Source organism: Medicago sativa, chromosome 1 (genome assembly GCF_051527215.1).
Source record: "Medicago sativa cultivar Bolivia chromosome 1, Bolivia_mono, whole genome shotgun sequence".
Taxonomy (NCBI): domain Eukaryota; kingdom Viridiplantae; phylum Streptophyta; class Magnoliopsida; order Fabales; family Fabaceae; genus Medicago; species Medicago sativa.
In genome coordinates this window covers 50,631,292-50,643,523 of record NC_140749.1, presented here as the reverse complement: position 1 = coordinate 50,643,523, position 12,232 = coordinate 50,631,292, and the positions used below count along the sequence as shown (strand labels likewise).

The 12,232-nt window shown below is 33.1% G+C and overlaps 1 protein-coding gene across 1 annotated transcript; it reads right to left on the bottom strand.

The window, feature by feature from the left end:
* Positions 1-350: 350 nt before the first annotated feature.
* LOC146955141 (receptor protein kinase-like protein ZAR1) lies at positions 351-4,191 on the bottom strand. The gene is made up of 2 exons (XM_085720265.1): positions 2,644-4,191; positions 351-1,144 (listed from the first exon to the last, which is right to left on the bottom strand). The coding sequence occupies exons 1-2, from the start codon at positions 3,950-3,952 to the stop codon at positions 501-503; spliced, it is 1,953 nt and encodes a 650-aa protein (XP_085576391.1). The 5' UTR covers positions 3,953-4,191; the 3' UTR covers positions 351-500.
* Between the last annotated feature and the right edge of the window lie 8,041 nt (positions 4,192-12,232).

Sequence of the window (12,232 nt, the reverse complement as noted above, 5' to 3'; positions counted from 1 at the left end):
ATTTATATTGTTATCTAAGTAGGGATTTAGTGAAATAATATTTTCTGGAGTCAATTGACACATTTCAGAGCAACTTTGAAAACGCTGAATAGATAGATAATTTGACTTGAGGAAAATTAATTGTGCCAAAAAACTATTTGAAGCATATTAGTATTTTTCTTTCCATAGATCAAATTTGATTGCGAATTTAAATAATTTGATTGCGAATTTAAATAATTTGATCCATTATACACAACATTGAAGCAAAACCTGAAAACATTGCATTCTCTATCAACTATTTCAACGATTTATGGATAAATATCCTTAGTCACTTGCTATTAAGGCTAAGATTAGGGATGTACACATCTAGATTTTGTTGAGAATGAAATGCATTAGCTTAGGTCGATACACAACAAGCAACATCAGGTATTCCACATCTACAATAATCTTACAGAATCAACACCGCCAAAAAGATAAAGGTTAGACGCATGAACAAAATTTACAACGTTTTCTGTCCTTTTTCACTGAATTTTTATGTGATCAAGGCTCTCAGAAATGGTTCTCATTCTCGGTCGCAATTCAGGATCATGTTCTGTGCAGTTCAGTGCAACATGAAACGCTGCAACAACTTGTTTTTTAGCATTAACCTCCGGTAAAAGTGCTGGATCTATGATCTCTGACAAGGGCTGTTCCTCCCGGAATGCTTTCCTCACAAAACTCTCTAGCTCCTTTTGATCATTTTCTGGTCCTAAATCCGGCAACCGACCTGTCAAAAGTTCTAACAACACAATACCGAAAGAATACACATCGCATTTTTGAGTGAACTTTCCACCAGACATCCGCACCTCCGGTGCCATGTAGTTCTTAGAGTTAGCAGCAACTTTGGAACTCATTGCTGAGACAACAATAGACTGGTTTGAGTTCTGCCGCTTATGTGTGAATGTGGTAGTAGACTTTAAGGTACCTAAACAAAGACGAGTAAGTCCGAAACCGGATATGTAAGGATGGAGATCATCGTCCAATAGTATTTTCGTTGATTTTATGTTTCCATGGACATATTTCCTACCACTAAACTCGTGTATGTACATCAATCCCCTTGCAGTTCCTTGAGCAATTTTTATTCTTGCTGCCCATGATAATGGTGGCAATGAATCGGATGGTCCGCCTGCAACCAAACAGCACCAATAACCAGCAAAGTTTTAAGTTGTTGATATAACATATCAAAAATAAATTGTAAAGGCAAACATCAATCTAAGTAGGAATTTTCTGTTAAAGAACTAAAGATGACATTTATTTTGCAAAACTGTAACAACTGAGTCACAAAATGCAACAAATCAACAGAGGAACAAAAATATCAATACTTTAAGGACCACAATATATTCCTGGAGCATGGCATTAAGTGCACTAGTGAATGCCACCGGAAACCAACAAAGACGAAAAATGTTCGTAGTGGCCCATTATCTAACAAGAATGATTTCGACCGTGATTGCATTGGAAACCATGAGATTTTCAGTCACTCAAATGATGTCAATGCAAACAAACTCTTTTAACTTAACATTAAATCTGCTCATAGATTTTCAGTCACTCAAATAGGGTCAATCCAATCCAGTTAAATTTTTGAATTTAACACTAAATCTGCTCATGGATTTTCAGTCACTCATATAGTCAAATGAGGTCAATACTCAATACAAATATAAAATCCAGTTAAATTTTTGAATTTGAAGCAGGACCACACTACAAAAGTTACTTTGGATGAACGTGTATTATGAATACTAGAAACAAAAACAAAGACAATACCAAAAATGTACCTACATGGAGCTATTTGTGTGATCACGGACAAAATCCATTATAAAAGGGATTTTAGTTCTCAAGTAAGGACAGTAAAAGTAAAACCAGTGGTCCCCAAAAATATATAGTGCAAATGCCAAATAGACACAGTTATCAGCTACCAAAGATGCACATCATCATCACGGCCACAATCACATGGCAACATCATTAGCTCTCAAAAGTAAAAAACAAGAATTTTAACTCAACCACACTGTGACAACAATGTGCACTCACAAGGAATAGTACTTTGTCACCTACTCATACCAAAACAAAATCACAAGTGACACTGTACTACTAAGTGTTTGATGTACATTTGATTTGGTTACAGCTGAGTTCAAAGTAATGTTTCTTTAAAAAGACTTTGAGGTAAAGTGGCTTTTGATGATTTTTACTCTTTCAAGTTAGAATGTAAATTATTGTAAATTTTTCAAATGAAACCAAAAGTTATCCATTATCACATTACAACATCTAGTCAAACTAAGGTTTATAGGTGGCATTAACTTTGTCTGAGGAAGACCAAACACATAGGTTTTTCACTATGATTAAGTTTAATGGGAATTAACAAAATCAATTCTCATACTATGGAACCAAACTAACTAAGAAGAAAACTCAATGTAGCAAATACAAGCAACTAAATCCATTTCTAAATACAACAAACATTTGAAAAGTGATTCCCTAACTACATGAATTTGCAATCAAAAACAAACATTTACATCCAAATTAAGCATTAATCATAGATTTGCACAATTTGATCAAAACAAAGTCATAGATTTTCACATTGAATTCAAAATGTAGATTAATTAAACTAAGAACCAACCAAAGTGTGAGAAGTGATACCATGCAAAGCAGTGTGCAAGCTTCCATTGCGAATGAAATCAGTGATGAGAAGTTTCTCATCACTAGCATAGTAATAAGCTCTCAAAGGCACAACATTAGGGTGTCTCAGTCTCCCAATAGCCTCCACCTCAGCCTCAAATTCCTTAAACCGTAAACCACCATCGTCACCCTCACTCAACCGTCTAACCGCCACTGTCGCTGCCGGAACAGACCCTTTCCCTCCACCAACAACTTTATAAACAATCCCACTCCTACTCTTCCCCACCACATAAGCTGAAGCCCTCAACAAATCCTCCAATTCCAACCCAAACCCTTCATCCACCACCACAAATCTCCCTTTCTGCTCCTCCCCACAACCCAAAACCTCACCTTCCACCTTCCCCTTTTCAAACCCACCTTCCCCATCATTCAACCTCCTCCGCCGCCTCCTCACCACCACCAACATCAACACCACCACCATCCCAACAGAAACCAAAACCAAACCAACAACAACAAACAAACCACCCCTCCCCCTCCCATCTTGAACCGGTTCAGTCCGAACTGCATTCGGGTTAGTATCTGGATTCTCCGGTAAATAATCAGGAACCTTTGTCTCATCTGGACAAAGATTCCTTAACGGAAACCCACAAAGTCCTGGGTTTCCTGAAAAAGCAGTAGGTCCTTGATTAAGCAAGGACCCCACCTGAGGAATCTCACCACTTAAACTATTATCACAAAGATCCAAACTAACCTCCACAGGAAGATTCCCCAATTTCTCCGGTATCTGACCGGAGAAACTATTATGAGAAAGATTCAAAGTACCAGTTAAAGATATTAATTCACTCAACGACTCAGGTAACGAGCCGTTGAGTAAATTAGAAGAAAGATCACAATGGACAAGAGATGTAAGTGAAGTGAGCGAAGAAGGAAGAGGACCAGAAAGAGAATTATGAGAAAGGTCTAAGAAGATGAGTTTGTTAGTAAAGAGTGATGAAGGAATGGTTTTAGTGAAGTTATTGTTTGAGAGCTGAAGGGTAGTGAGTTCAGTTAAGTGGCCTAGTTCTGAAGGGATGTAACCTGTTAGAGATTTTGAAGGAAGTGTGAGTTGAGTGACTTGGTTGTTTGTACATGATATTCCTTCCCATGAACAAGGTGTGGGAAGTGAGTCTGAGTCTGACCATGAGGTGAGGATTCCTGTGGGGTCCATGTCTATTGCTGCTTTAAGGGCTAGGAGGGAGAGACCATCTGAGTTGAGAGATGAAGTGAAGGTTATGGAGAGAGAGAGGAAGAGAAAGAGGAGAGTGATGATGTTGTTGTTATGAGGTGGCATGGTTGGCAACGAGGTGTTGCGGAGAGAAGGGAGTGTTTGAGTTAAGAAGAGGAATGGAATGGAAGAAGAGGAAGAAGGGTGTGGGATCAGATCACGATGATGGTACTGTAGAAGGTGGTTGTATTTGAAATTAAGTTTGGGTGTATTTTCGAGGTTTGTTACATACTTTACCAATTTGAATTTTTGTCTTAGTCAGCACTAGGCTAGTGTCTTTTGTTTGTTTAGGACAAAATATGCATACTGCAACAATAATGTTTTGTTATTTAAGTGTACTTGTTTGTCCAGACAAATTCTAGTTTGAGAGGTGATTCACGTGGATTAGTAATTACTCCCTCCGTCCCAATTTATCTGATTCAATTTGGTTTTTCACACAGATTAAAAAAAATGTATAAATAAAGGAAAAAGTGGAATATATTGTATTGAGAATGATAAAAGTAGTATTAATTAGAGTTATATTGTATTGAAAATGATGAAAGTTGTATTGAAAATTGAAATGAGTCAGTTATTTTGGGACACTTTTTTTTAAGAAATGGATCAGATATTCTGGGACGGAGGGAGTAGTAGTAATATTTAAAAAAAAAATTGTAAATTAGTGTTCGGGCCACTAATTAAAGAAACAATTATATTAAAACCATGATTTTTTAAACTTTTAAAACTTTGATTATAAAAGTTTTAAATATTCATACTATATTTAGTTTTCGTAACTAGTACTCATGAGTACCGGCTAACATTTTCTTTTAAAAAATGGTTTCATATTTTAAGAAGACTGACGTCATGTTGTAAAGGTAAGGGGTCCTCCTCATTTTCACCTTTGAGATAGTGATTTAATTGATACGAATTTGATTAAAACAATCGAAAATATATATGTAACTTGTATGTGATCGACATTAATCAAATTTTTGTCTTAGTTGTAAAGACGATGAGTGTCATTAGTTTTAACTTCAGAAGAGTATTCTCGATCATTGATAGAATTTTTAATAATTTAAGGTATTGGTAAGAACACTTATGAAGATAATTCATCTTACAACTCGCATTTTATACATAGTTTGGTGTGATATTTTTTCTTTCAATCATATCCTTCATTAATCCATTATAATTGAAACATTAGTACTATCGACAATATAAGAACATATTTTTATCTTATTTATAAAATAATTTACAATCAGACGGAATAAAATAAATATATATTTAAGTTGAATAAAGAAGAAGAGTAGTGATTCTACGGTAAATATAATGAACTTCAACGTTCAATACAGTAAAAGACTAGTTGAGTTAATTGTTGCCGAAGATGGCCTTTATCGTTTAAGGCTCGAGATGAGGAATACTAACAACACACATTTTAACACATACTTTTCAACACATTCTCTTTCATTGGTTAAAATTTACATGTGTCCCACCAAAACATATGGGTCCCATAGATATTTGGTGGGATCCATGTGAATTTTAACCAATCAAAAAGAGTGTATTCAAAAGTATGTGTTAAAATATGTGTTGCTACCATTTATCGCTTGACATTTGCTATCTTTTATTCAGGAACAACAGTGCTGCCTAATTTATGTATCTTTTGATTTGTTTGTATGAAATATGGTTCCATTAGATAATTATAGTAATTGCTCTATAAAAGGTATTGATACATAGCGAGCCTTTATGAAAGATCGTAAGTTAACTCACACAGGCACTTGAATGAGCAAAAACAGGACGAAGAAGAGCAATTTCCAAACAATTATGTGTCCAGTTTCTAGGACCCATATATGGTCTCATGTTCTCAGCTCTTTTGGGTTCACTACAAGTGTATCTGATTGTACACATTTTTAACGACATTGATTCTAAATACCTTAAAAGAATAAATTCAAAACAAAAAGAATAATACTAGTTGAGCTCACTAGAACAATTTTTGTACAAGTATTATTTATTTTTCCAGCTAAAGTCTAGATTAGTAGGTCTCATTTCTTTATCAAGATTCTCAAAAATTACGATGAATGGATGGTGTCACAGTCTATGATAATGAAGCCCTTTAAGAATCAAAGAGCGTTTATAAATATATTTACATTTACATCATTCCAAATGTTTTCTTCCTCTTCCTCTCATATGGTTGTCTCTGATCGAGAGGGTGAAACTCAAGGTCAAAGGCTTGGATTATAAGGTTGACAAGTTGAAGAAAGAGAAGGGGATCTTGAAGTAAGAAGTTTGATATATGAAAAAGACTATTGACGACCTTGAAAAGGCCAATCATGTGCACGTTGTGAAAGGTGTTGTAGATTTTGGTGGAGGTTTCACTGCAACCATAAAAATGCCATTTTTTTCCAATGGAGAGGAATCACACCCTATCATAGGTTAATGTTGCTCGTTGTTAGTCAACGATATCGCCCTTGTTTCACTTTGATGGCAATTTTGAGGACGATATGTTGATCAACATCGATATGTTATGCATGTTCCTCTTTTAGGATGATACGATTGACCAAAAGAAAGCCTCTGACTTGGTTTAAAACCGGCACCGATTGGAATTTTTTTTGTCATCTTTTAAGATGGAAAGAATTGATATTTGTCCATGACTCTAGGAATGAGAATGTGGTTCCAGATGTGCATCATCTTTTACTCGCGAGGTGGCGGCACTCTCACCATTTTTCTGGTAGTGGATAGGGTGTTCCCTTATAGAGACTCTTAGGAGTGTAGTTGTTTGTATCCACCTCTTGCACTTTTGAGGTTCAATTATCAGGTCGGATTTGAGAGAGTCTTATTTTAGGGTACCTATTCACCTAGTGAATGTAGGGTTTTTTTTAGAGTAAATAGACAATTACCCCCTTGAAATTGTAAGTTTAATCAATTACCCCCTGAAATTAACAAAACTTCAATTATCTCCCTGAAATTGCACAACGTTAATCAATTTACCCCTTCTGTCAAATTTTTTGTTAGTCAACATGACATTTTGCAAATACCCCCCTGAAGTTTTGCACTTATGTGCAAAATGCCCCCCGAACTTGAAAATTTATATATTTTTTATATCATTAACTCAAAAGATATTAAAGGCAAACAATTAACAATTAACTTAGAGTATACTCTACAAATGGACCTTAGAATTTTCAATTTTGTAAGATTTGTATACTTTCTGTTGAAATGGGAACTGCTATTTTGTTTTTTTTATTTCAAAATCATTGAGTTATGAACAATTAATTTCAAAACAAAAAATTATTTTATTTGAAACTAAATAACATCAACAAATGAGTTCAAAGTTTGATATGATCAATTACTTTTTTGATAAGATATATTATTAAAAAGAATGGATAAAATATGTCCAAAAAATCAATAAAAAATAGTAATGTATTTTTTCTTTATGAATACATTTTATTCAATTTTAGTGTCTTTTTACTTTTAAAGAGACTATTTAGTTTGAAGGACAAAGGATGATTGCAAAGAAGAGATTGTTGAAATACCTGCATAGTTGATAATTTGTCACTTTGTAGCTTGAGATAACATGCACAAGGATATATAAATGCATGTCATGCAAAGAAGAATATGTAAACCAATCTGCCTTCATGATTTATTTTACATTTACATGATAATAAAAGTAAACTTGAAGAACTTACAACTAGCATTGACTAAACTTTGAATTTTTTTTTAGGGAAAAAAACAGAACTATTTTTATTGATTTCTGGGTATGCATATAAATTCATGGATGGATTATAGTAGTATTGATATTTCTTCATCTCCCTTTCCACATTTGTCAAGTATAAGAAAAAAAAATATAAATTTTCAAGTTCGAGGGGAATTTTGCACATAAGTGCAAAACTTCAGGGGGGTATTTGCAAAACGTCATGTTGACTAACAGAAAATTTGACGGAGGGGGGTAAATTGATTAACGTTGTGCAATTTCAGGGGGTAATTGAAGTTATATTAATTTCAAGAGGGTAATTGACGAAACTTACAATTTCAGGGGGATAATTGCCTATTTACTCAGGTTTTTTAGGTTGTACACCCTCCGGTCACTAATATAAGCAAAAATCCATTTTTTAGATACATTCAATTAATGATGTATCTGACATATAATAAAGACCACATACATCATTAATTGAATGTATCTAAAAAGTGGATTTTTGCTTATATTAGTGACCAGAGGGTGTATAATGTACTTTTTCTCTAAGTTATCAAAATAATGTAAATTGGTGTATTTGCAATGTTATAAAGAAATGAAATTTCCAATAAAGAAAATATACTTGTAATTAATTTATTGTTTTTAATAACAAGAGAGAGATATTTAATCCTTGTATCACTCAACAAAATGAAAAAATGTGAATGTGTAAATCCCTGCATCTTAAAGAATAAAGAAATATGGAATCCCTAAATCATAAAATGTCACTCAAAATATGAATGAAAGAATATAGATACTGCAATTCAATCGAAATATGAATGAAAGAATAAAGAGATAGTGCAACCTAAAGATTTCACTTGAATAACGAATGAAAGAATAAAGAGATATCCTAATTCGACATGCGTAGCACAAACAGACCTTGCAACCTGTAGGTGTCTTTTTATCGCGCTATTAGGAGGTCATCCTCTATCAGTCTATTGAATCCTCTATTGAACCTGTAGGTGTCTTTCCATCATGTATTCCCTGTTACGCCTCTTTTTCATGCTTTTAGACCTTCTGTGAGGTTCAATGGATCTAGAGTTTCTGCTTTGGGGACAACGCAAATAGCACAATGCTCCAGACTTGCTTTGTCTCTAATGAAGTAACTTGATAAGGTTTGATCCATAAGCATCTTGGAAGATTCACCAAAGGTTTCTCAGTTAGGGTAGTGGAGTTGGGGATGTACTCTTGTCTCCTGTATATATCTAGTTTGGTTGATGTGGTTCCCGTTTCAACATGAATTGTTATGGGCAGGGGAGCTGTAGTATTCGACATGTTTCTTTGCAGTGATCTCTTCCATAGTAATGTAGCATGTTTCTCTCTTTCGCATCTCATCGATCACCTCATGGTGGCCTTTCTAACAAGTCAGTGAACAATCATGTTTTGAGACCTTACACTAGTGGGTAGAGCGCTATATCTTGATTTAAGTCTTCGAATTGAGTTGTTTCATCATTGAAACAGTCGATAAATGTTGAACTGCCCTTAGTGAAACGAGCCACAAACATTTTTGTTAACAATATCAAGGTTTTAACGGACCTCTCCGGGGGTGGGAAAACCATAGTAGGGGAGCTCACTTCAATGTGCAAGGAAACATGACGCATTTGAGGGAATCTAAAGTTTGTTATAACTTTATTATGGTGTTAAAGGAGGTCAGGTGCTCATATGGGTCAGTCTTGCCATCGTATTCTTCCATAGTATGAAGCCTTAAATGCAAACATGTCGACATTTATTATGAACACTAATTGTTGAAGAAAGTTTTAACAAGGTCTGAAAAACAAAATTTTAAAATCTTATTGTTAGGACTTATGCCCACGAGGAGAACTCAACCCAAAAGACTAGTTCAATCGATGGGAGAACCTCATGGCTTAAATACCACATCAAACATTCATATTTGAAATTGAACCGTTCATTCCATAATTTTAATGCACCGGCAAGTCCGTATTTTAACTTGACAATGGACTCACTTTGGATCAAGCTTTTTATATTTCCCTGTTGTCAGAAAACCAATTATCAAGGACATCACACGCAGGTCTTCTATCACTTTTATGTTGCCGCTGACAAAGCTACTTCGCAATTCCAGTTAAGTATCAATTTCAAAGTTTCAAATTCGTAAGAATTGTCCTTTATTTGCTCGCAAACACGGCTATTATTATCCCTCAATAGTGAAAACGTGATTATTTATCTGCTTTTACGCTGCACTTAATTATATAGAAAAAATATATCAACTTTTGCATAGAATATGACTAAATATTTTTAAGAATAAGATTAAAATAAACTTACGTTAACTTTTCGTTTTAATCTTTTTAAAAAATTTCTTAAGTTTTTAGTCCTACAAAAGTTTTCTATCTTCACTTTTGGTCACTCTTTTAAGTAAACTAATGTAGAAATTTAGTTTTTCATACCTTGTTAAAATTTTTAGAAAAAATTTAAATATTATAACAATTTTTCCCAAAATTTTTTTGAACTTTTAAAACAAAAAATGAACTAAATATATATTTTTGGCTGTTAAAAATTCATATTTAGTTCATGTTTTGTTAAAAATTCTATTTTGTTTTAGAGATTTTTACAATATTCTACACATTTCTACATAATTTTATTAAAAAAATACAAAAGTTTATTTAAAAATAGGGACTAAATATGTTTTTGGTCCTTAAAAATATACCAACTTTTCATTTTAGTCCCTCTAAAATTTTCTTTCAATTTTTAGTCCCTATAAAATTTTCAATCACTACTTTTGGTCCCTATTTTTAATTTAATTTTTGTATTTTTTAATGAAATTTTGCAGAAATAAGTAAAATATTGCAAAAGAATTTCCTTAAAAAAATTAGAATTTTTTAACAAAACACAGAATAAATATGAATTTTTAAACATAAAAATATAAAAATTCATATTAAATTCATCTTTTGTTACACTACCAAAAAAAATTCATCTTTTGTTAAAAAATTCTAATTTTTTTGGAGAGAGATTCTTATAATATTATGAATTTTTCTGCAAAATTTTATTCAAAAATATGAATTCTACATATGAGTTTACTTCAAAGGAGGATCAAAAGTGAAGATGAGAAATTTTTTAGGGACTAAAAGTTGAAGAAATTTTTTAGAGGGACTAAAATAAAAAGTTGACATATTTATAGGGATCAAAAACATAATTAACCCTTGAAAATTTAATATGGACTAAAAGTTGAAGGAAAAATTTAGAGGGACTAAAAAAAAAGTTGATATATTTATAGGGATCAAAAACATATTTAACCCCCTTTTTTTTAAATAGTGTCCAATATTATTTCTATTGTACTAGATGATTTTCAGAATTAATTTTTTTTAATTTATAATTTAAATAATATTAATAAAAAAAAGATAAAATAATAAATAAATAAATAGTTTAAAAGAAGGCTAAAATTTGAAGAACAACAAGACTTGTCCCACTAGATAGAGTCTGCTACATCGATTAAATACATCATAATGTTATATCATAAATCATATTTTAGTCCAATCTTAATAGTTTTTCTTATAGTTTTACTAGACCTAGATATGTTCCTAGAGATCTAACTATCCTCCATTTGATCTACTCTCTTTATCATAAAAATTATAGGTTTATACATGCTCAAACCAAGTGTATTTCCCACCATATTTTCTACTATAACCCATCTCTCTTTCTCTCTCTCTCTCTCTCTAATATATTTTGATTTCTAATCATATCTTAATAGGTTTATACATGCTCAAACCAAGTGTATTTCCCACCATATTTTCTACTATAGGTACTAACCCATCACTCTCTCTCTCTCTCTCTCTCTCTCTCTCTCTCTCTCTCTCTCTCTCTCTCTCTCTCTCTCTCTCTCTCTCTCTCTCTCTCTCTCTCTCTAATATATTTTGATTTCTAATCATATCTTATCTAGTCTTACCGTTGACCTGAAGCAACATCCTCATCTCCGCTATACTAATTTTATTAACGTGTTGGTTGTTCACCGCCCAACACTATGCTACATACAACATTGTCGATCATATAGTTGTCCGATAAAATTTTCCCTTCAGCTTAAGTGGTACTTTCATATCAAATAAAGCACATGAGGCTCTTCTTTATTTCTACCACTCAGCTTGGATTCAATGATTTCATCGACTTTTATTTCTATGTCGTTTTTCACTATCGACCCAAGATATTTAAACAGAGTAATTTATGGTATGATATGATATCCAACTTCCACTTCTAAGGTAGAAATACTTCACTTTTTGTTGAAATTACATTCCATACACTTTTTCTTGCTTCTGTTATGGTGGTAACCATACTCTTCTAAGGCTTCTCTTCAATTCTCCAATCACCCATTCAATTCCTCCCTCAACTTTGCAAGCATGACAACATCATCGGCATAAAGCATACATTGATGGTGAGAGAAACACAAAAGGGAGGTTTGAATAATGTTAGCTATTGCAAAACTTTTCTACGTTTTTGTGAAAACTGTTCAGAGTTTGAAGCAAAACAGAGCTTGTTTAGTGTCTGAGACAACGTTAGAATGCAACGGTATAAAATCGAACACAGAGAGAATGCTGAAAATAGAGTGTTGCTAGCATTATTCTCAGTAAAAATAAATACATTAATGTTTTTATATATCAAATTAAGAGAGTGATTGTTAGGAAAAATACTCAGAAGAGAGTATTGCTAGC